The sequence below is a fragment of the Syngnathoides biaculeatus genome, chromosome 11 (assembly GCF_019802595.1).
Source record: "Syngnathoides biaculeatus isolate LvHL_M chromosome 11, ASM1980259v1, whole genome shotgun sequence".
Lineage (NCBI taxonomy): Eukaryota > Metazoa > Chordata > Actinopteri > Syngnathiformes > Syngnathidae > Syngnathoides > Syngnathoides biaculeatus.
In genome coordinates, this window is record NC_084650.1 from 29,785,813 (window position 1) to 29,811,293 (window position 25,481).

Sequence of the window (25,481 nt, forward strand, 5' to 3'; positions counted from 1 at the left end):
TGGTTCTGGCATCTGTCTCTCTCTTGAGGGACAGATGCATTGATGTGCTCATTAAGGGGAAGTACCCACCAGGATTTTTCTTCCCCAATTCTTCTCGGTCATTGAGGGCCACTCAGTGAAGGGGTGTGGCTGGCTTCTCTCCCCCAGTGCACATGTTGAAAAACAGCCACGCAGACTTTTAGAAAACTCTTTGCATATTCATCAGCGAATGAAAAATCATTGATTGCAGAGCTCTGGAGGCCTCGTTGAGAGGTGTCTGGAAGGGGTTGACATTTATCCCTTACAATGTGGGATTTGATACTCTTAAACTTACGAATGCAGAAATGCTCCTAGAATTCATGGACAAAGGCACCATTGAGGACAAGAAGTAGTAGCTGATAACTATGCCGCAAATATGTAGCTTCGCAAGCGTCCAGTGGCATTTTTAGATACGGAGCACGGCCTTGTGAATTCAGTTTCATGTAATGGTCTCATAAATGCCACTTGTCCATCAGCGGGCTCTGTGGCACCGTGGCCAAGTGTCAATCAAACATGAGTAGTCTGCAAGATTGGCTATTTGAAAGACGTTGCTATGGTTCCCTTTCGGACGAGTCTCTTAGCTTGAATGTGACTGAATATAGCCCCCTTTTCCTCTCACTTCTTTAGCTTACTATGTCATTTGGGATGAAAGTAGGAATTCCGCTTGAGGAATCAGATTAACTCAAATATGTGCATGATTACAACCAGAAAAAGTGCTATGAATTGATGAAAAAGTGATTAGAAACAGACTGGAAACACTACAACGAAGAAATACACAGTAGGTATACTGTATTTCCTTCTAATAGGATATCATACCCAATAAGTCAATTTATAACACAACTTAAAGTTCATCTTGCATTATTTGGGGAATGTGTTTTGAATGTTAATCAAAGTAGCTCTGGTAACTGTCTTTAAAAGTGTGTGATTTATTGTAAAAAAAAAAAAAAAATGGCCATAAACTTCATGAATTTCCCAAACTGGTGGCCACCCCCCCAATTGATATTGTGTCCCAATTAGTTGCTGGGTGCTTCATCTACTGAAGACAAAAAAAAAATAAAAAATCCTCCGCACAATAGACAAGAATTGATAGTAACTAATTATCTCAGTTCATAGATGTTTTCATTCATACACGGACATTAAAGACTTAACCCACTCGAACTCCATTGCGAACCAAAACAGCAGCCCCTGCTAAGACATGGGCAATTTAAAGCACTTAATTGCCTTACGTGAGTGTGTTCAAATCACGCAGAGAAAGAGTGTGTGTGTGTGTGTGTTGTGTGTGTGTGCAGGCATGGGTGTATGTGCGTGTGTGTGGAGGGTGGGGTAGGGGTACAACTTGAAAGCCAGAATGTGGACAGGGGCTTTACAGGGCTTCACTGTCACTTTAGAGGCCCTCCCTATCGTGGTGTGGAAAAACCCTTTAAGGACCTGGTGGGATACATTCCAGCCACTGGAAGCTTTAACCGGATATACTTTCAAGACTGAAAGTTGTAGATACAGTGTTCCACCGTTATTTGTGGGTGTTACGTTCCTCACACCCCCGCAACTGACGAAAATCCACAAATAACAGATGCAGTATTAATAAACACTGGTTATACTGTCAGCATACATGCCAATATGTATTTTAAGCGTGGATGTCAGCTACTACATGATGGCATTCAGGAGGGAGTGAGGATTTCATATCTATAAGCAGAAGAAGCTTACATTCCCCTACACACTGCCTGTGTTGGCAGGTCACCATTGACTATGTTGTACACAACATGGGGTCATATCAAAACAAAAATGATCACACCACAGCAAATAAAAGAATGACTCATGAAATAATTGATGCAAAACATGCATTTTTAGCTCTATCTATCTGCTCCCAGCACGCTTTGCGGCATTCTGGTGCTCCACTAAGGACTTCCATAGTGCGCACGTCGTAACTAGACCACCATGCAATTTGTAACTCAAATGTTTAAAATACTTTCTATTGAAATTGAAAGCGAGGTTGCAGTAAAACGTTTGAATGGCACAATGCATACTGTTGCTGAACACCCTTTAGGTCAGCGGTTCTCAACTGCTGTCACTCTGGGACCAACATTTTGCTACTGGTGCTGTTTTAAAAGCTCTGGCCTACAGCAGCTCCTCTGTGAATTTGGTCATTGTGTTTGTGTACTAAAGACCTTACATTCAATAAACTTCTTAAAACGGCATCTGCTACAGTTTCGTTTCCCACATGCATCCCAACAAGCGTACTGTGAAAACCCATGAAAAATGATTGTGTACAAACTCTGCAATATAACTGAAATGTGAATCATACAGTATTGGGGAAACACTTTATACACAAGCGTCTATTGTCGCTAAAGTTCACATTTTTAGAAGATTGTGTTATTGTTTTCAGGTTACTTTGAATATAGTCTGAAATGTTGAAGTTATTATGACAGCCACAACAGGCAAGACCATTTGAGCCAGCCCATAGTGCAATTTCAACACACTAAATCTTAGTATAAAAACCTACCAAAATATTTACCACACAAATACTCGTAATATACAAGAACAAAAATTTGTTTGAAGGTCACATTATATTTTTCTTTACAAATTTAGTATGGTCCTAAGACGACTTTCTCAAGTCCACCGCTTGACTAAGGGTGCAGATGAAAATGTCGGCGCCACAGCTGATAAATTGCACTTAACATATCTTTATCGTGACTTGGAGCTTTGAACTTTTAATCAGTGTAAGGTCCTGTTGTGTGTCACAAGCCATCCGTGACATTACAATTCATCTTTAATGATGGAGAGAAATCAAGCTGATCAACGCTCACTTGGTAAACCTTCATGGTGGTCTGGACAAAAAAAAGATCCAGCTATATAATGTCTCGGCAATCTACTATAAATCTTTCATGTATTTTCGCTCTCTATGCCCTGTGCAGTTCAAATACCCGAACAAAGATTTAAATGTCATTATTCATATGAGCTGTAACGGAGGCTGTCTTTGAAGAAGATTGCTGTTTTCCCTTTTTTGTTTGTTTTCCATTCAGCTGTGTTGAAACTGGCGGGGTACGATGCCCATTATCAGCAGGCCAAGCATGTAAATAGTAGATGTCATTAGGTTGGGTAGAAACCGCTTCAGCCTTGTGGGTTTACAGTATGGGGGTTTCTTTCGACTTGTCCCTTTCGGGGTCGCCACAGCGTGTCATCACAGATGAAACGCACATATATGTTTGGCACAATTTTTACGCCGGATGCCCTTCCTGACGCAACCCTTCTCAGGGAGTGGAGGCCCCAGTGGGATACGAACCCACAACCCCTGGTTTACCAAACCAGTGCTCTAACCACTGAGCTACAGGCCAGTATCATTTATGATTTATATTGAATTTTTGTTTACAAAAATTTAAGTGACAAATACATAATGAAGAACAAGTTTTGGGTTCGCCCCATCCTCTTTCTGGGATTTGTTTTTGGGCTCTTGATAACAACCAAGCATTGAAACAGTTTTGTCCACTAAAGTTTCTTTTGGTAAAAAAAAAATATATATATATTTTCGTGAAAATGTATGCAAAATCTATACTTAAAGTAACATTTTAATTGTTCAATAATTTAAGAAAAATAAAGCAAACTGGATGACATATCTGATCCATAACAGTAAAATAGATTAGCACAGTAAATACATGCACTTTTTCTTCGTTATGTCAGTGAGGCAAAGTAACCTCGGGAAAATATTTGAAGATCGGAAAACATATCTTGAGTCAAGATAAATCACTGTGCTTGTAATGTTTGAATGGGCTTGTCTTATGAAATCTTAAGTATGATTGGTTCGGGTGATTGGCTTTTCCTGGGCTCATTTCTTGTTTTATGGAACACAATGTGAAAATTATTCTGAAAAGAAATTGAATGAAATTAAATTCTGAAAATTTGTAAAATTATGACTTTGTGGATCTAGAGAAAGCCTATGACAGAGTACCAAGAGAGGAACTGTGGTACTGCATGCGGAAGTCTGGTGTGACGGAGAAATATGTTAGAATAGTACAGAACATGTATGAGGGCAGCAGAAGAGTGGTGAGGTGTGGCGTAGGCGTAACAGAAGAATTTGAGGTGAAGGTGAGATTCTATCAGGGATCAGCTCTGAAGCACCACACATTTTTGAAGGCCCAAAGTAGATCCTATTGTGCATCCTTCAGGAAGTGATGATGGACAAACAAAAAGAAACTGTTAAATCACACTACAAACATTGGTATTTCATCAAATGTCAAATAAAAAAGTATTTCCTGTTCGGTGTGGTAATAGGCTGACAGATGGGGTTAGACTGGAATCCCCTTGGACCATAATGTCCGCAGATGATATTGTGATATGCAGTGAAAGTGGGGAGCAGGTGGAGGAACAATTAGAAAGATGGAGGGATAATTAGCTGAAATAAAACTATTAAATAAAATAAAATAAAATATATGTGCATGAATGAGAGGCAAGGAGGAAGAAGAGTGAAGCTCCAGGAAGAAGAGATAGTGAGGGTGGACGACTTCAAATATTTTGGGTCAACAATCCAGAGCAATGGTGAGTGTGGTAAGGAAGTGAAGAAACGGGTCCAAGAAGGTTGGAAAACAGATGGCGGAAGGTGTCTGGTGTGTTATGTGACAGAAGGGTCTCTGTTAGGAGGAAGGGCCAAGTTTATAAAACAGTGATGAGGCCGGCTATGATGTATGGATTACAGACAGTGGCAATGAAGAGACAACAGGATGCAGAACTGGAGGTGGCAGAAATGAAGATGTTGAGGTTCTTGCTTGGAGTGAGCAGGTTGGATAGGATGAGAAATTAGTTCATTAGAGGGACAGCCAATGTTGGATGTTTTGGAGACAAGATTAGAGAGAGCAGACTTCGATGGTTTGGACATGTCCAGAGGCGAGAGAGTGAGTATATTGGTAGAAGGGTGCTGAGGATGGAGCTGCCAGGCAAAAGAGTGAGAGGAAGACCAAAAAAAAGGCTGATGGATATTGTGAGAGAAGAGATGAGGACAGTGGGTGTTAGAGAAGAGGATGCACGAGATAGGCTTAGGCTTAAAAGATGACACGCTGTGGCAACCCCTAAGGGGACAAGCCGAAAGGAAAAGAAGAAGAAGAATGTGAAAATTATCCTAATTCATGTTTATTAGCAGGAATTAAAATGGCTGGTTGATAGCTTTGATAGCACAGAATACAGATACAATAATCCTCTGTTATATCATGGTTCTTGCTTTACGGTCCTCCTGTATTGCAGACTTTTTTGCAGTCGTTACTCACTTTTTTATACTGGTTATATAACATTTTTGTGTTATCTATTGCTGCTGTGTTATCCAATTTTCACTACCACACGTTTTTGAAGCCCCATCCTATTGTGCATCCTTCAGGAAGTGATGATGGACAAACAAAAAGAAAGAGTTAAATCACACTCTAAACATTAGTATTCCATCAAATGCAAAAAAAAAAAAAAAGGTTTAACAAACGCTTTGCTTGTTTGGCTTTTTACAACACTTATTCTAAAAGTATTTCCAAAACAGGAGCCTCAAGAGAATAGAGTGACAAGAAAACAGAATATTACATGAAGTGGACTTGCATTCTGAGCAGTAAAACTCCAGCGTCACTTTATCATTTAAGACTAAGACGAGATCATTCAAGGTGGCGGCCCCCATTTCTGCGACCAGCGTAAACCCGACGTGGACAGCAGTGCTTGGGGAGAGTTAGACTGATGTTGGTAATTTCGTAGACCATCACAGCTGAACAGATCTAAAGTGGGCGGGATGCTCCACTTTGGATGTTTCTGCAGCTGACTTCATTTTCTGCCAATCAAAGGAGCTTCTCTCATTCCCCTTAAATGTGGCACAATGACAATCTTGCATGGAGGTATCTCTTTGTGGTAGAGGACAATGCGTAATCCCAGTGATCCGTGTGTTACTGAAGCATGGTCAATGTTCTTGGCCGGTGTGGTGACAGCCAATGTGAGTGGGTAACCTTATGAAATACAGAATGAGCTGGTGATAACCGCTGACATAAATGTCAGTGAAACTCATGTATCTATCCCCACAGCTGATCATCCATGTTTACCCCTCTCCCCCATGCCCCAAACACCCTCAAAAAATGTGCAGGCCAGTGGGATGATTTAAAATATACAATAATAATAACAATAACAATAATGCTTTCAAAGAATTCATTTAAAATATGAAATAACTGAAATTAAATGCATATCTACCACATGCCTGCGGACCTCAGAATCTTTCTGCCGGTGTAAATTCACCAAAATTGTATTAAGACCACCAGCGCTAAGATTTATGCGTGGTATCAGCAGGTCTGGGTTGAGACTGACTTTCTGCAACCAAATTATTACTCTGCCAGATGCAGAACAAAACCTTGCTGCCCCTGAGTGGTCTGCCAAAGTGGCAAGCACGTGCACCAAGCCTTGCATTTGCAAGAAAATCTGTATAGGCCAGCATTTGTGCTCTGCCACATATGTGCCATCTATGAAATTAGAATCTGGAGTGTTTTGTTTTAATATTACTAATGGTTAACTTGTTTTTACGCTTGCATGACAGTTAAAAATGTAAAATTACGGAAAACCTTGGCTTTGTTTTTAATAAAGGACTGGCAACATGGTCCCACCATGAGTGTATTAATTCTACTATACATTCTTTATTTCTTAAACATTGTTTGGAAATCCAAAGTTTATCTTTTACACACATAAGGCAATGTTGAAGCAAACATGTTCCACTGCTTTATGCGTGGTATTATTCGTTACTTACCTCTATGATGTAAAGGACAATATTTTTGTAGAAGCAGTACAGGATACATTTGGCCACACGGTTGTAATTCCAAGCTCCGTGGACCAGCAGCAGATTCTTCAAGTATTTGAACTGTGTAGGAGAGAAAAAAAGAAAATTTGTTGTGTGTACATTGCATACAGTGTTGGATGGTCACGAAAGCCACAACTGGAATGTCTACATTTAAGAAAAAAACACCGGGAATTTGTCATGTTTTAGCAGGAAAATGGGAGAACAATAACATTTTAAAAAGAAAGACAGAAAAAAAACGTGGTGGGTATTCAAAGCTTCAGTTACATGGAAAAAACATAACTAAAAACCATCACTATAACTAAGTCATGCCTGTGGTGAGTCTAAAATTATAGTGTAATTCCTGGCTGGTAAGTGTCATTACACTGGAGTGCCTAGGCTGAAAGAGATTCCAAAATTTACGTTTGCCTAAGTTTGTGTGGTTTTGCTGTTCAACAAAAGCAGTAAAAGTTCCCAACAGGAGGGACGTCATCAACCCCAAGTGTAATTGTTAATAAATTCAATTTAAAAACTCTTTTTTTAATCATGTTATTTGGATATTTCAATTTTTAAAAATTAGATTTCTTACACAGCATGCTGTTTTAATTGTATTCGAATTTTTTTCTTTGTTTTGAAATGTTTTTAATTGTGTAAAGCCCATTAAGTTACCTTGTGTATGAAAGGCGCCATATAGACAAATTTGCTTTGCTTTTCTAAAAAGAAAAAAGAAAACATTTTGTCCATCCATTCATTCTTTATACTGTTCATCCTGTTTAGGGTCATGAGGATCTATCCCAACTGACTTTGGGTGAGAGGTAGAGTACACCCTGGACTAGTTGTTAGTAACAGTTTCATTTAAAACTTTCAGACTCTTTATTATTAGATTATTTGTACTTGGTTACTACTAGGTTGCGATGAGAAAAGTGTCGCTGGCGTTAACTTGGTGATCCTTGGTCATCGACTAGCTGTCTGCCCTACCTGGACACTACCTTCATTGTGTTAGTGCTACAATTAGTGTGAATGTCAGTTATCAAATAAATTGTTTGATCAAAGATCAAAGCACAGACAATATAGTCCATAAAAAGCTAATGCTGTATTTTAAATATAGGGAGCAACTTAACGTTACCCTTTGAACGGTTTGAGAGCATCATACAGCATGCATTGCAAAAGATATTCTGCAAGCAATAATTCAGTTTTAAACCAAGAAAAACAGTCAGGGATATCAGTGTGAATTTAAAAGAAATAAATTAAATAAAGTTGTAAGCGGCCTTTAATATTTATAGTTTATAGTTGGCTTGGTTTGGTGAACAATGTATTTTTTTTAGTATAGTTAAAAGAACATTTAATGACACAAATTTGTTTTTACACCACAGTGCACACGTCTGATGTGCACATTGGTCAAAAGAAGCGCTCAGGGGCTTTGTGTGTTTGCTCAGACATAACAAATTTGAGGGAATGTTAGTAGCCAGGACAACTGGTTCTATTAGCAGTAGCACTAAATAGGTGCTAACACGAGTAAATTAACTATTAACAGGGCTGCATGCACTTAAGCGGTGCAGAGTTACACGTGCGTACTGAAAATATTAAAAGCACAACACATTTAGCTCTTGATGACATCTTGTGGTAAACAAAAGAAAGTGTTGACATTTAATATTACTACAGTGTCTTTATCCCGTTCTCCAGCCATCGGAATCCGCCAGCCACCTGAGCCAGATGAAAGTGCTTCAGCTGTTTTACCGAATGCGGAAGTTTGATGTGCATAACCCTCATTAACTAACAACACAACTATGGCTAATGGAAATCCTGAGTGGCTAGTAAATCTCGGAAGCCACTAGCCACAGTTGCTTATGAGCAAAAAAGTTAAGCCCTGAAAAAGAAAAATGAAGTTATAAGGTTGTTAAAGAAGTAAAAACTTTTCTTTTCCTTAAGTCATATAGAAAATAAGTAAAAAATGGGATCTACTGTGTCGGATGTCAACGGGTAATGAAAAAAAAAAAAGAGCATCAAAGCAACACCACTGACTGTCATTTGAGAACCACACCAACATTTTCATAACTCAGAACTCCTGGTAATTTACTGCCTTACAGCATGAACATGTTTGTTGTTGATTTAAATTGGAACATTCATGTGTACATCCTCAACACCGCTAATCCTGTGCGGGGTCAAAAGTAGCTGGAACCTATCCCTGCTGACTTCGAGCTAAAGGTGTACTACACCCTGAACTGGTCGCCAGTGTTCACCAGGCTCACACAGACATTCACATCCACTCGCACTCACATCCACTGAGTGGGAACTGAATCCACACTGTCCACACCAAAATCAGGCAAGTATACCACTACACCATCAGTGACTAAATTTGAATATAGTAAGTAAGTTTTTTTCGGCTTGTCCCATTAGAGGTCGCCACAGCGTGATGATATCTTAAAAACAACTGAACTGTTTGAGGAAAAAATATATTTCTTTTTCTTAAAAATTCAATAAAAGTAATGATAGTTAAAGGTCCACTGACACATAAAGCATGATTTTTAGTATGTTTTTAATTTTTAAAAAAAGGGCAGCCGGAATTGACCACTCTGTTTTTTCACCACACGTCATGATGTTGTCATATATGGATTTTTGCATCTCCTGCCATGAAAATCCTCTCGAGGCATTTGTTTTGGAGAAGAAGCAGGAAGTGAAGTTTTTTACAGAAAACCCACACTAGCGGGTTTATGTGTTTATACCTGTTTTACCAGCGGGAAAGTAGCTGTTTTTTCCTGCGTGTTAGCCAAGATGCTGTCTCGTTGCATTGCTTGAAAATTCGGGAAGATGGAGTCACTCTTCACACGTTTCCAAAAGACCTGGTTCATCGTGAAAAATGGATTGCACAGGTGCAAAGGACGAGAGCTTTGTGGGTTCCACAGGCAGGTGTGTATAGTTATTTAAAAAAATAATAGTTGGTAATAGTCCTTTTCTCAGAACGTAACAAAAGAATCCTGTCATAATAAATTAATAAAGTAAGTCATGGGTATTAAACGTGTCGATGTGTGCGGGCCAGCACTGTTCATCACTGCTGCCGCCAGGGCTGACCGTTCTTCATCGCCAACGCCCCCGGTGTTGTTCATCACCACACCACAGAGGTGGATCAGGCGGGGAAGTGGTTTGGGCGTGATCAGGAGGAGAAAGGAGCCCCTTCCTGAGTATGGTACATACTGTCATACATACTGTCGGGGAGTCTGTTGTTAGTTACAAGTGAACCGCATATCATCTAAACAAGCCTCGAAACGATAGGGTAACATTGCCCCGGTCACTTCACTCGATTGGTGATATGTTCTCTTCTTTGAAAAGAACTTCTGTGTCAGAAGGGGTGTCAGAAAAATCCGAAAATCTCTGTTGTTCATCTCCCATAGCAGGTGGTACAGAGTCTTTTCAATGGCGACTGTCCCATGTGACATCTGTAAATGACGTTGCAGGCAATATGGATGCCACTGGGATGACGAGTGAGACGTCCGCAACTTTGCGCATATGAATGACACGCTCTCCGCTCAGTTTTTTTCATATAGACATTGAAGTGAATAATATTATATGTAATTTTCACAACAATATCAATTTTAAAATCTATATAGGGATGTCAGTAGACCTTTAAGGTAACAATGTGTCATAATATACATTAACCTAAGAGCTTCAAAATATTACTTGTGGTCCTCTTGCTTGTGAAATTGAGAAAAGTGACATGGCGCATAGAATTCTGCGGTCTGAAATATTCATTGAATGGCTACGACATTTCTTGTGGAGTATGATACCTTAACGAAGGCATTACAACTACAGCAATTTACAATAACAAATAAAATTAGACTTGAATTACAACATTGATGAGCACCTGAGAATTATAATAATCCTGTTTCTTTTTCCCCCACCTCTGCTCAATGATTTTTTTTCCTCAAGTTCAGTAACATCATGTTTATAAAATCTCTGGCAGCATGACCAAAGCATATTTAGCCTTTGAACAGATTCCCAGGTTCTATTACACTTTTCCAGTCAGCCAATTATAGGTAACATAGGGCCGTGCCAATATAGAGAAAACACCAGTGTAAAAAAAAAAAAAAAAGTCTGGAAGTGTAATTAAATTTGCAATTTGGATTATAAGAGGCCACCTGTCTTTGACACATATAAACCTTGGACATGTAATCTGGACTGAAGTGGGGAACAACCACAACCCACTTGAATCATAATTGCAGACTCAAGGACAGAGCATGCACTGTGTTACACACAGCTATTGCTTTCCCATGCTCTCAGGCCCTGTGGCGGCAATACAAAAATGTGGTGCTCTGTGTGTAAACACAGGAATGTTTGTGTTGCTCTTAGGTATCACATGACGACAAATATTCGTACTTGGAAAGTACAGTAATATGTCTCACATTGTGAATTTTGCCAGAGTCTGTTTGTGGTCTACGAAAGTTGCATAGAGAGTTGGGTGACACTTGTTTTACAGGTGTTACAACTTCAATGTTTACTGTAAGAGGTTGGCCTGGCAGAGATTAACTTTTGTTGCACACAAAAATGTGCCAAGCTGTCATTAACAGCAACAAAACACAATAAACAACAAAATAAATAATACAAACAAAAAAATCGACAATACAAAATACTATTATATGTACTGTATTTGCAGGCTAAGTTTTTAGGCTTTGAGGATTTATTTATTTTAAAATTGCCTGCTAAAAAGCTTTCACGGATGTAAAGTGTATGGCCCATGGAGCACACACTTAGGCAACACAAAAACATCTATCCTGCAATTTTTCATTTTGAAGGTCCTCCTTAGGGTTGTAGATGATTGTAGGCCAGAGGCTGGGTACACCCTGGACTGGTGGCCAGTCAATCATGGAGCACATATAGAACAGAGGTGTCAAATATATGGCCTATGGGACAGAACAGACCCAACAGGGCTCCAATCCTGCTCGGGGACTGCTCTGATTAACAGGAAAGTCTTATTGCATTTGTACTGTAGATGCAAACTCTTATTTGGAAAGTTATACTTTTATTTTGACACAGGTAAAGTCAAACTAGAAGTGTTGGGACTTGTAGCTGAGAGAAAGGAAAAAGGCATCTTCGAATCCATATATGCAGTAAGAAATATATCTGCTGCAGAAGCAACACCTGTATCATAATTTTTTTTTCCCCAGACTTGACAAATGTTACGGAATGTCAGTATTTTATCTTGGAAATCACAGAACACTGACTCATTACGGCTGTAACATAAATTGTTCCCGATATTGGGGGCAATAAAAAAATCCAGTGCCGACATTAACAGTACGCCCTTGCATCTTTCCACTCTGAGGAAAATTTCACAAAATAATGAGATGAATTAAATAGTGTTTTTTTTGTTGTTTATGTTTTAAAGAGAAAAATATATGTTATATATATATATATATATATATATATATATATATATATATATATTATGCCCCCTAATTTATAAATGATGATGACTATAGAAAGGCCAAAATGCATACACGAAGAAAACTCCAATGTCACCCACATTGTACATACATTGGCCAACAGTAAGATCTCAAATAGTCAAAAACATTTTTTTGGAAAACTTTGTATGTGATCAAAAAAGAAAAAGAAATCAGAAGGACACAAATTACTGGGGTGTATCCCATGGGGAATCTAGTCGTTTTCGACACTGTAATATACAGTATGTGGACCAAAACAGTTTTAGAAAAAAATTGAAATATTAACTACATTTTTAAAGATATTTGCTGAATGAGAACCCTATTCACACCGAAAGGGTACTGGCCCGACCAGCTCACCTGAGCAATGGAGTAGTCAGAAGAGTTGGCTGCCTGCAGGCCCTCGTTGCCTGAAATTCCCACACCAACATGTGCTGTCTGAATCATCCCGACATCGTTGGCGCCATCACCAATGGCCAGCGTGATAACCTTCACCTGCTTTTTCACCATCTCCACTACCTCCGACTTCTGCAGAGGAGACACTCTAAGAAAGAAGGACAGAAACGCAATTAGTTATTGATATCATCAGACATCGCAATTCATTTCAGGTTGAATAAATCACACTGCGTGTCATAAATTGTTCCAGTCACACATACCCCACACAGAAGCGTAAAATGATCTACATGATATTTTTGTTGTTTTCCAGGTACAATACTTGTTCCACCTGGTCTGTACTGTAGATCTGTTTGCGGCAGCAATCACGTTTACACCCATTTTTGCATGTGCAAACCTTTAATAAATGGGGCCTTACACGTTTGATCAATATACTATCGTACAGATAAACAAAAAAACACTATTAACCTGTCACAATATGGCAGAGGAACCTGATGCAAAAAGTCGTATATATACACTGATCAGTCTATATTACTGAATTTCTCTCTAATTTCTAACGGTCCATATTTTTGGACACGATTAACAAGTTCAACCAGTGCTGTGTAGTGGTCAAACCAATGCTATTTTCACCAAAACAATGTCCTCTGCTAGACCAGTGTTTTTCAACTATTGTGCTGCGGGAAATGATACAATTTCACCTAATTGGTGTAAAAATATTTTTGAAAATGAATCCACAAATAATGTGAATTCGTCAACTGTCTGTGCTGTCCAACGATCAACAGAGTAATCATGTAATACGCTTGTATATCAGTAGGTGGGAACAGGTAACTAATTACTTTGATTAGTGATGCGTCAGGTGGTGGTGACAATGGGATTGTAGCTAGTGAAGGTATACGGTGACAGTGATGGCGAGGTTTTTGAAAAGGGAACTCTGAATTGGACTCTGGACCAATGTTTGACCCAGATGAAGACCCAAGTACGAGTGGAGGTAAAAAAAAAAAATTACGTATGCTTGTAAAAAGTCTCTCACATGATTTTCATTTGGATCTACTCCCACCAGGGATTTGTAACGATATTGACTCCATTGTGCTTGGTGTATGGTGAAAAGTGATCCAACAGTGCTATGGTCCCAAGTAAGCTTAAATAGCATCTCCAAACAAAACGGAACAAGAATGCAGTTATTTTACTTGCTTTTGCACACAAGCGGAGAAAACGTTAGAGGAAATAATTGAACGATAAATGAGAAAGCCCGTAAAGCTAGCTATCATGTTCCTGAATTTGAAGCCAAATTTAAAAAGTCACACACTGTGGCAGAGAAATTAATAGTTCCCGCTTGTAAACCAATTGTAAATGAGATGCTCGGACCTGAAGCGGCGAAAGACACAATGTCCATCTCTCAGATAACACAATTTCCAGACATATAGCTAACATGTCTGTAGACATCGAAAGTTTAGTTTTGGAAAAGGTCTGTATCAGCACTAAGTTTGCATTGTAACTTGATGAGTCCAGCGATATTAGTGGACATGCCCAAGTCTTGGCCAATATGCGGTTGGTGGATGGAGATGCAATAAGAGAAAACTTACTTCATTGCAAGACATTGCCAGGAAAAAAAAAAAGAAAAAAAACTGGAAAAATTTCAGGTCACATCTGAATATCTTGAACAAAGTGGACATAAATAGGAGAACTGCACGGGTGTCTGCACTGATGGAGCGGCAGACAAAGTCAGAAGCCCCAAAGGCTTTGTAAGCAGAGTGAAAGAAAGAAAGAAAGGCTGGTGTAATTATGCACTGCTTTATACACCGTGAGGGCCTTGTAGCAACACATTACCAGCATACCTACTTCACGTGTTTGATGATATAGTACGTATGATGAACTTTGTAAAATCACGACCCATGAAAAGTAACTTACTGTATTTGTATCTTTATATGAAGAAATGGGCGCAAAACTTAGAGCCTTAATTTTTTCAAACTGAGGTACAGTGGTTGTCCCATGGCAAGGTACTGGCCTGTGTTTATGAACTCTATGAGGAAATAAAAGTGCTTCACAAATGAGAGGTGCGATTACACAAAACTGCTTGTAACTGATGAGCGGTGTGCAAAGCTGGCATACCTGGCTGACATTTTTTATCATTTGAATGATCGCAACACACGAATGCAAGGCCGAAATGAAAACCTGCTTACAAACACACATAAAATAAAAGGTCAAAAAACAATGCGCTAAACCAACAACTTCCGATTTTCTCCTGTATGTCCTTGGATGCATTTTGTCAGACTTGTCAAGCAAGCTGCTCTTGTTTTTCTGCACTTAACATTGAACAAAAACATTGTTAAGTATTGCTTGTTTATTGTCCCGAGAGAATATTTAGTACCCGAATACTTGTACTTTTGGAGTTTGTTTCATATTTCATCAGGCTGTCTAAAACTGTGGAGGGCTTGTAACAGGGATGGGCTGACCTCCTCTGCTGCTCTCGCTTAGGCCAATTGTTAAACTTATAGCTGTACAACCTCCATCTAATTCCTTGTGGATGGTTTTTACTGTGCTCTGAGGAGCTTTTAACACAGCACACGTTTTTATCATTGATCTCTTCTCCAAGATGTTTTTTTTTCTCTGTGACTGTATTCGTGTTACTCTTGTGTTCTTTAGGAAAAGCTGTGCCAAAAAGTGGGATCTTGGCAACGCAGATCTTTACATTTATGTAGCACTCACTTTTCAAACAGTTTTCCAACCTTCAATCTGAACTAGTCCATATTAAATGTAGTTTCTGGTGTGTTGTTTTTGTTAAAGAGTTGAATGCCCCTGAAGGTTGCAAAATATGCTGAATCAGTTGTTATGCAGGACATGCAGTATGTGAGATGTTGGCATATCGAAGGATTAATTCGTGGTGAGTGTTTTTTTTTTTTTTTTGATGTCCTTTGTACAACCCATATCCCAACAAGATGGACAGTTCTGGTCACACCAAACATTAGGTTCACTCTAATTGTACCTCATGAGGGTTTTGCTTTTTCTTAGGATATTTTGTGACAATTTCACAACCAGGAGCTCCCTAACAAGGGGTGTGAGGACAAAAGGAGGTTCGAGTTTGAGGATTTTACTGCTGTATGCACCACGTACAGTGCCTTGTGAAATTATTTGGCCACCTTCAGCTTTTCGCCACATTTGAGACTTCAAACAAAGATAAAATTTTCAATCAACAACAAGTAGGAAACAATTGTGAAGTGGAATGCAATTTATTGGATATTTTATACTTTTTTTTTTTGAAACAAAAAAAACCAAACTGAAAAGTGGGGCATGCAATATTATTCGGCCCCTTTACTTTCAGTGGAGCAAACTCACTCCAGAAGTTCAGTGAGGATCTCTGAATGATCTAATGTTGACTGATGATGATAAATAGAATCCACCTGTGTGTAATCAAGTCTCCGTATAAATGCACCGGCTCTGTGATAGTCTCAGGGTTCTGTTTAAAGTGCAGAGAGCATCACGAAAACCAAGGAACAAAACAGGCAGGCCCGAGATACTGCTGTGGAGAAGTTTAAACCCGGATTTGGATACAAAAAGATTTCCCAAGCTTTAAACATCTCAAGGAGGACTGTGTATCAGACCATTGCAAATCTACCAAGACCTGGCCGTCCCTCTAAACTTTCACCTAGAACAAGGAGAAGACTGATCAGAAATGCAGCCAAGAGGCCCATGACCACTCTGGATGAACTGCAGAGATCTACAGCTTAGGTGGGATAGTCTCTCCATAGGACAACAATCAGGCCCACACTGCACAAATCTGGCCTTTATGAAAGAGTGGCAAGAAGAAAGCAGTTTCTCAAAGATATCCATAAAAAGTGTCATCTAAAAAGTTTGACACAAGCCACCTGGGAGACAGTCCAAACGTGTGGAAGAAGGTGCTCTGGTCAGATGAAACCAAAATTGAACTTTTTGGCCACGATGAAAAACCATATGTCTGGTGTAAAAGCAACACAGCTCATCACCCTGGACACGCCATACCCACTCTCAAACAAGGTGGTAGTAGCTTCATGGTTTGGGCCTGCTTTTCTTAAACAGGGACAGGGAAGATGGTTAAAATTAATGGGAAGATGAATGGAGCCAAATAAAGGACCATTCTGGAAAAAAGTTGTTGGGTGTCTGCAAAAGACCTGAGACTGGGGCGGAAATTTATCTTCCAACAGGACAATGATCCAAAACAAAGCCAAATCTACAATAGAATGGTTCACAAATAATCGTATCCAGATGTTAGAATGGCCAAGTCAAAGTCCAGACCTGAATCCAATTGAGAATCTGTGGGCAGAGACTGCTGTTCACAAACACTCTCCATCCAACCTCACTGAGCTCAAGCTGTTTTGCAAGTAAGAATGGGCATGAATTTCAGTCTCTCCATGTGCAAAAATGATAGACGTACCCCTAGCGACTTGCGGCAAAAGGTAGCACTACAAAGTATTAATGCAAGTGGGTCGAATAATATTACATGCCCCACTTTTTATTTTTTTATTTGTTAAAAAAGTTTAAAATATCCAATAAATTGCATTCCACTTGCCGATTGTGTCTCACTTGTTGACTTGACAAAAAAAATACATTTTATATCTTTATGTTTGAAGCCTGAAATGTGGCGATGTGGAATTATGACCAAAAAGTTCCGTTTTGGTCTCATCTGACCACAAAATTTTTTTCCATGACTCCTCTGTATCATCCAAATTGTCATGATCCTGCCGCTTCAGCACGAGCTGTGCGGGTGTCCGCGCAGGTGCGCTGATTGGAAGGTGCACACCTGCGCCTCATGCAGCCTGATTATGCTGTGGATTTATATGACCGCGATGACAACGGGCCGGCGCCAGTTCGTATGATCTTCATGTCTCGTTTGCGTGCTCTGGTATCCCTGATTGATCCTGTGTGTACCGACCTTCGTCCGTTCTCCGACCAACCTTGTAAGCCTGACTCCTTCGTTACTTCTGCCTGCTTTGATTGTTCTCCGGTGCGCCGACTCCTGCTTGCCCGACGTCCCAACTACCGCTGCTGCGCCGGACTGCCTGCTCGATCCCCGACCTCGGCATATAATAAACGTGTCTCTTCTTGAACTACCTTGCGTCTTCAGAGTTCCTGCATTTGGGTCCTACTCTCGCTCCGATGGGACGGGACAGAACAAACTGGCCAATACAGGACCCAGCAGGAAAGACCCGGGGTCGCCGGGACCGACGCAAGGTAGACCGTCTGCCGGAGGACCAAGCCTGTCCGATCTGGGTAGGCTCCCTGACCTCCTCCGCTTCCGTGTCTTACGCTCCGCCAGCGAGGTATGTATACGTCCCGAACACGACCCGTCCGGCTCCTCATATTCTTCTGGACTCTGACTTTTCGGAATATGAGGAGGACCGTGATTTGAATGACCGAAACAAACTGACTGGGATGAAAAGCCGGGCAAAGAGATTCAAAATCAAAGTCATCGGAGTCGTACTCAGGCAGCCGGTCATACAAATCGAGCAGGCAGTCCGGTGCAGCAGCGGTAGTTGGGACGTCGGGCGAAGAGAGCAGGTGAGCGGACAGGCAGGAGTCGGTACACAGGAGAACAATCAAAGCAGGCAGAAGTAACGAAGGAGTCAGGCTTACAAGGTTGGTCGGAGAACGGACGAAGGTCGGTACACACAGGTTCAATCAGGGATACCGGAGCACACGAACGGGACATGAAGATCATACGAACTGGCGCCGGCCAGTTGTCATCCCGGTCATATAAATCCACAGCATAATCAGGCTGCATGAGGCGCAGGTGTGCATCTTCCAATGAGCGCACCTGCGCGGACACCCGCACAGCTCGTGCTGAAGCGGCAGGATCATGACACAAATGGTCATTGGCAAACTTAAGACGGGCCTTAACATATGCTGGTTTAAGCAGGGGATCCTTCCGTGCCATGCATGATTTCAAACTATGACGTCTTAGTGTATGACCAACAGTCACATTGGAAACGGTGGTCCCAGCTTTTTTCAGGTCATTGACCACGTGGAGTCGTGTAGTCCTGGGCTGATTCCTCACCTTTCTAAGGATCGTTGAGACCCCATGAGGTGATATCTTTCATGAGGCTCCACTCCGATTGACATTGACCGTCATGTTTAGCTTCTTCCATATACTAATGATGGCTCCAACAGTGGACCTTGTTTCACCAAGCTGCTTGGCAATTTCTTTGTAGCCCTTTCCAATTTTGTCTCTGGTGCCTTTGGAAAGCTCTTTGGACTTGGCCATGTTACAAGTTTGAGTCTTACTGATTGTATGGGGTGGACAGGTGTCCTTATGCAGCTAACGACCTCACACAGATGCATCTGATTCAGGGATAACACATGGAGTGGAGGTGGACTTTTAAAGGTGGACTAACAGGTCTTTGAGGGTCAGAATTCTCGCTGATGGACAGGTGTTCAAATACTTATTTGCAGCTGGTACACACAAATCATTAAAAAAAAAATCATACATTATGATTTCTGGATTTTTCTTTATAGATTACCTCTCTCACGGTGGACATGCACCTATGTTGAAAATTTCAGACCGCTCCATGATTTCTAAGTGGGTGAACTTGCAATATAGCAGGGTGTTTAAATATTTATTTTCTTCCCTGTACATTTAATTAATTATTATTATTTGATTGAATTAATATAGAGCACATTTTATAGGTTAATCACAAATGTTTTTAAGGAATTTTTTTTTTTTTTTTTTAATCTATGGACACTTCATTTGGTACACTTCCTCAATCTACACAAGCTGTTTTTCATTTTATTCATCTACGGCTTAGTAGGAACAAGGTGTATCTTAAAATATGATTATTGCAAATAATACTCTAATGAGCATATTTTCCATTAACTCCTCTCATAGAAGAAAAACAAACTGAGCTTGAGTATTGTTGCAAACGCAGAATTTTTGCTAGAGCTCTTGGTCTGCATCTCATCACATTGTGGAAGTGTACCTAATATTGTGTAATGTATATATATTTTTTCCACTCCACTGCTTTTACTGATTTTACTGACTCATTTTACCATTAGATTTTTGGCGTGTTATTGTTTCAGTACCAGTTTTTTATGGTGGTAGAATATCTAAGTCAGAATCTTTGTATCATAAGACGATTTCTAAAAAGGCCACAATGAGGTACAGTCAAAAAACAAACAAAAGAAAAACTGACGTTGCAGTTAAGGTAACCTTTCATCTAGTATGCCTGTTTTCAGAGTGTGGAAGGAAGCAGGATTACCCAGAGAAAACTCAAGTCATCAGAAAATGCTGTTTTAACTCAAACTTTGATAGTTCCACTGATTTTGTTTCAATTCCCACCTCCCCCCAATCCTACCTGCAACAGATCACGGCCTTGCAGGACAAGGCCAGGTCCAAGAAGTACTGTCGCACTCCAAAGGTGAGGGCGTATTTGAGCGTCTTTCCATCAATGATAAGTGCAAAGTCATTTTCTTTGTAGAGCGCATCTCCCAGCATGCTGCAGTGGTGGCTAAGCGTCTCTCTTGTTCTCTGCCACAGGGTAAACACATTGGTTGGACTTCATTATTACAGTAGTGAAGAACTTCCAAAATGAGTATTATTTCTAGCTTGGTGGATTTGTCATCCAGCTTTGTTTGTTTAACGGGGTTTACCCAGTAAATCAAGTTAGTATGAAATTTGTCTGTCCAATTTGTAGAGTGATGTCTATAATAGCACAAACTAGTAATAGCAATTGTTCACAGATGCCAAAGTACTTCAATATTATAATAAGCATGTCATTCTTCATCCTGGTTACTTTTTAAACTTACAGATAAAAGGATTTTTGTTTTTTTTAAATTACAAATCACGTGTTAATGAAAAGAAAGAAACATGCATAATATGAAATTAATAAAATGCAAAGATCAAATAGAGTAATTTGAATGATTACCATCTTTTTTAGTCTGAGCCTCATTTCGAAGTTCATACAAAGACAATTTGTGGGGAGAGGGTCAAATACTGCTTCTGCTTGTTCGTATGTTTTCTTTAATTTGCAATCCAAAGGGATGAAAAGCAAAGAAAATTAGATGATGGATGAGTGAACACAGTAGGACTCCAAGTGCGCTAACTTACTTCGTAATTTACGAGACCGCAACTATTTAGTGAAACAACATGAAATACCTCCACTGTGATATTTTCATAGAAAGGATCATTCTTTACAATGCCACCAGGAGACATTCGAAGTCTTGTTAATTAATGAACATAATTCATTGACAAACTAACTGCATACACGATATAAAGAGTGATGATGATGAGCGATGGTGAACGTGGGACTAACTAAAGGATTTAATGTCTGAACTGGAAAAATATGGACTGAAGCAGACTCATGAGATCATCTCTCTTTTCCAACATCTTCCTCCCAGATGGTGAAGCAGTTTTGTTAAAGTTTTTAACCTCTGAGGTCGAACATAATTCGTTGAGGAACCCTGTCAAACTCTCATTTTGTTCGGCATTAAAGGAATTTTTTTCCCAGAGGAAAAAGTCTATTGCAGGATGTCACCGTCATTAACTGCAGAGGAAATATTTAAGCACATTTTTACTTTATTTTGTAATTGTCAAAACTGTTACCTCCTGTCAATATGAAGTTTTAAAACTGAGGATGGATATTTAACAAAATGTTACCTATATATTCAAACCTAATTCCAAAGAAATTGGGATACTTGTGTTAAACAAATAAAAACAGAATACACAGGTGGTAATACACAGTTTCAGTCGAGGTTCTCCATTTATCGTATTTTACGCTTCATAATGTGCCAGAGATTTTCCAAAGGGATACAGGTCTGAACTGAAAGCAGGCCAATCTAGTACGAGTCTAGTCTAGTAGTAGTCTTTTACTATGAAGCCACGGTGTTGTAACACGTGCAGAATGTGGTTTGGCATTGTCGCTGGATGGTTCTTTTCCTGTTTGGCCCGGACGACACAACGTCCACAATTTTCAAAAACAATTTGAAATGCGGACTCGTCCCACCACAGAACACTTTTCCACTTTCTATCAGTCCATCTCAGATGAGCTTGGGGCCTTAGAAGCTCGCGGTGTTTCTAGATGTTGTTGCAACATCAGGATCTTTGACTTCAGGTTCCGTTAGCCATTTACAGCAAGGTAAGTCCAGTTTTAGCATCATCTCCATGTTGCCTGCGTTGTTCTTATTTTCCATTTGTATGTTTTACTGTTTGTTGTTCCACTTAATAAATAGCTTAATGAGCATTGGTGACTGACATGCTCCGATTTTTTTTTCCACTTCACTCGAGGAGTGGAGTATTGAAATCTTGCTTGAAATTCAAATTCTTCCTTGGGACATAGAAAGAACACCACCAAGTGACAACTTGTAACTAAAACTTAAATGGTGGTAAAATACAGAAAAGCAAACAAGAAACTAAGTTAGAGCAGGGGAACATCGTATACTCAATTGTATGTCCTTATCCAAAGATGACAGACATAAACAGGGACCTGGTGTGTGTTTGTGCATGAGAGAGTCCGGCCCGTGACAAAATCCAGTATATCAAAGAAGTCATTAAGGACGGTTGGAGACCACAGCAATGACTTGACATGACACAACTCTGAAACACCATCTTAAAGGAAATACTGGGACAACAGGGCTTTGTGTTTCAGCAGACACAAAGCAAGAGAGAGATGATAGATAAACAATAGGAAAAATGAAAGAAAAGACAAACTGAGAGCAGCTGCAAATGTAAACCTTCTGTGGAAAGCAGCTCAAAATCAGACATCTGCCATAACTACACGGACAATAAAAATTTGTCTACAGTGTTATTCCACTGTAAAGCAACCTCCAGTTTGGGTACAATCCAGTCATCACACACCGTGATGGACACTCAAGCAAAGCTCCCCCACCCTGCTCTTTATACTGTGGAATTCCAATGCTAATTCTACATTTGTCCTTTAAAAGACCTTTTGTTATGGCTATAATGAACCATTTACCCTATGTGAATCACTAGTGTTTGTTTTGGGGAATGGCCATTGAGAGCCTCCAGTAAAGACAGAGCTTCCTTGTTGATACATAACACTCAAAATGTAGAGTCTGGATATTTGCAGAAATGTAAAGACCTGGGATCTAAGACATTGGAGCTACTCCGAAATGGGTTTAATCAGAATTTTTATTTTGGCAAGTTTATAAAAAGCACAAGGAATTTCTTTCCAATAGATAGTTGGAGTTTTTATAAATATATTGAGCACTCTGGTTTTCTCCCACATCCCGAAAACATGCATTAATTGGACACACTAAATTGCCCCTATGTATGGTAGTGAGTGCGATTCTTGTCTGTCTCCATGTGCCCTGCAATTGGCTGGCAACCAGTTCAGGTGTACCCTGCCACCTGCCCGAGGACAGCTGGGAATGGCTTCAGCACTCTCATGACCCTGGTGAGGATAAGCAGCTCAGAAAATGGATTTATATATACATATATATACTGAAGGCAGAAGTTTACATACGCTGTTTAAAAACACATTTCATTATTTGTCTCCCTGTCTGAAGTCAAATCAGACTAAACCTTCTGTTTCAGGTCAGTCAGGATCACTAAAACTATTTAACTTTGTTAAATGTCACAATTATGAGAGGGAGAATTTCTTACAGAATTGTATATTTTCTTCATGCTCAAAGTTTACATACATTTCCTTAGTATGAAGTAGCATTGCCTTTGAACTGCATAACTTAGGTCAAACGTTTTGGGTAACATTCCAAAGGCTCCTGACAGTACTCTGCTGGAATCCTGGCCCATTCCTCCCGATAGAACTGGTGCAGCTGAGTCAGGTTTGTCAGTTGCCTTGCTGGCATACACCTTTTCAGATTTGCCCACAAATGTTTCGATGGGATTCCGATCAGGGCTTTGTGATGGCCACTCCAAGACATTGACTTTGTTGTCCTTACGGCACTTTTTAACCATTTCGGCAGTATGCTTAAGATCATTGTCCATTTGGAAGACCCATTTGGGCCCAAGTTTTAGCTTCCTGGCTTTTTTGAGAAGCAGCATTAATATCTCCATGTAATGCTCTTCATGACAAGCTCAAGTTCCTGTTGGAGCAAAACAGCCCCTCAACATGATGCTGCCACCTCCATGCTTCACAGTTGCCATGGTGTTCTAAGTTCTACAAGATTCCCCCTTTTTCCTCCAGATGTAACGTTGGTCATTATGGCCTAACACCTTTCGTTTCATCAGAACACAGCACATCCCTCCAGAAGTTAAGATCTTTGTCTTGGTGTCTTTTTGCCAACTGTAATCTGTTTTTTAACGTTTCTTTAGGAGTAATGGCTACGTTCTTGGTGAGCGGATTTTCAGCCCATGTCGGTGCAGAACTCATTTCTCTTTGGAGAATGACACTTTCTAACCCCCTTCATCCACCACCTTCACAAGGTGTTCACAGCTTTTGTTCTAGTGGTGATTCACACATTTCGGACCAAACACGTTCATCTCTGGGATACAGAGAGTCTCCTTTCTGACCGGTGTGTGATGGCTGGACATTCCCATGTTTATACTTGCGTATAATTGTTTAAACAGATGAACACGACACCTTCAAGCATCAGGAAAATGCACCCAAGGGTGAGCTAGACTTGTGGAGAAACACGATTGTTCCTCTGATTTACTGTCTGATTTCTTTTGATTTTCCCATCATTTCAGACATCCATTCATTCATTCATTTTCTTTGCTGCTTATCCTCACGAGGGTCGTGGGGAGTGCTGGAGCCTATCCCAGCTGTCAACGGAAAGGAGGCAGGATACACCCCAAACTGGTTGCCAGCCAATCGCAGGGGACATGGAGACAAACAGCCGCACTCACGATGACACCTCGGGCCAATTTAGAGTCTCCAAATAATGTTGCATGTTTTTGGAATGTTGGAGGAAATCGGAGTGCCCGGAGGAAACCCACGCAGGCACGGGGAGAAGATGCAAACTCCACACAGGCGGGTCCAGGATTGAACCCGGGACCTCAGAACTGTGAGGCCAACGCTTTACCAGCTGATCCACCGTGACATCTGATTTCAGAGAGGGAAACAAAGTTTGAGGTGTGGCCTTAAATTCATCCCCAGGAGTGCTATCAATTAACTCGAGTTGTCAGTGAACCTATCAGGAACTTCCAAAACCAGACCTCATCATCCGGGCTTACTCATTTTCTTTAAAGCCATAGTACTTTTTGTGTATGTAAATGTTTGACCTTGAAGAAAATGATACAACATTCTCTCATATTATTGTGGCATTTAACAATTATATAATTTGGTGATCCTGATAGGCCTGAAACAGGTTTAGCTTGTTTTGACAATATACAGTGAGATTAAAAAAAAAATGAAATGCGTGTCTTTGCACAGTGTATGTAAACTTCTGCCTTCAACTATGGATATATATATATATATACACACACACACCAATTTTCTTGGCTGCTTATCCACACAAGGTTCGTGGAGAGTGCTGGAGCCAACGGGCATGAGGCAGGGTACAGCCTGAACTGGTTGCCAGCCAATTCAAGGGCACATCGAGACAAACAGCCGCACTCACAATCACACCTTGGGGCAATTTAGAGTGTCCAATTAATGTTTCATGTTTCTAGGATGTGGGAGGAAACCAGAGTGCCCGGAGAAAACCCACGCAGGCACGGGGAGAACATGCAAACTCCATATGCATTCATCATTCTTCAATTCCGCTTATCCTCAATGAGGTGGCGGGAGTGCTGGGGCCTAGCCCAGCTATCTTAGGGCGAAAGGCGGGGTACACTCTCAACTGGTTGCCAGCCAATCATATATTAATTATAGTTGAAAGGTGTGTATGGATCAAGGTTTTTAGCACCAACTACCAGAAGAGCCCAATTTCTAGAAAAATTAGTAGGACTGATGACTAAAAAAATAATATCACTGCTCTCATGG

General features: G+C 40.3%; 1 protein-coding gene across 7 annotated transcripts in view; it reads right to left on the bottom strand.

The window, feature by feature from the left end:
- Nucleotides 1-25,481, bottom strand: part of atp8a1 (ATPase phospholipid transporting 8A1) — a 180,600-nt gene that overhangs the window by 48,806 nt on the left and 106,313 nt on the right. For all 7 annotated transcript variants that reach the window (XM_061834636.1, XM_061834637.1, XM_061834630.1 and 4 more), the window contains 3 exons: nucleotides 19,935-20,107; nucleotides 12,580-12,763; nucleotides 6,764-6,874 (listed from right to left, as the gene is read on the bottom strand). In XM_061834636.1, coding sequence (XP_061690620.1) covers nucleotides 6,764-6,874; nucleotides 12,580-12,763; nucleotides 19,935-20,107 — 468 coding nt within the window. The remainder of the gene's footprint in view (nucleotides 1-6,763; nucleotides 6,875-12,579; nucleotides 12,764-19,934; nucleotides 20,108-25,481) is intronic.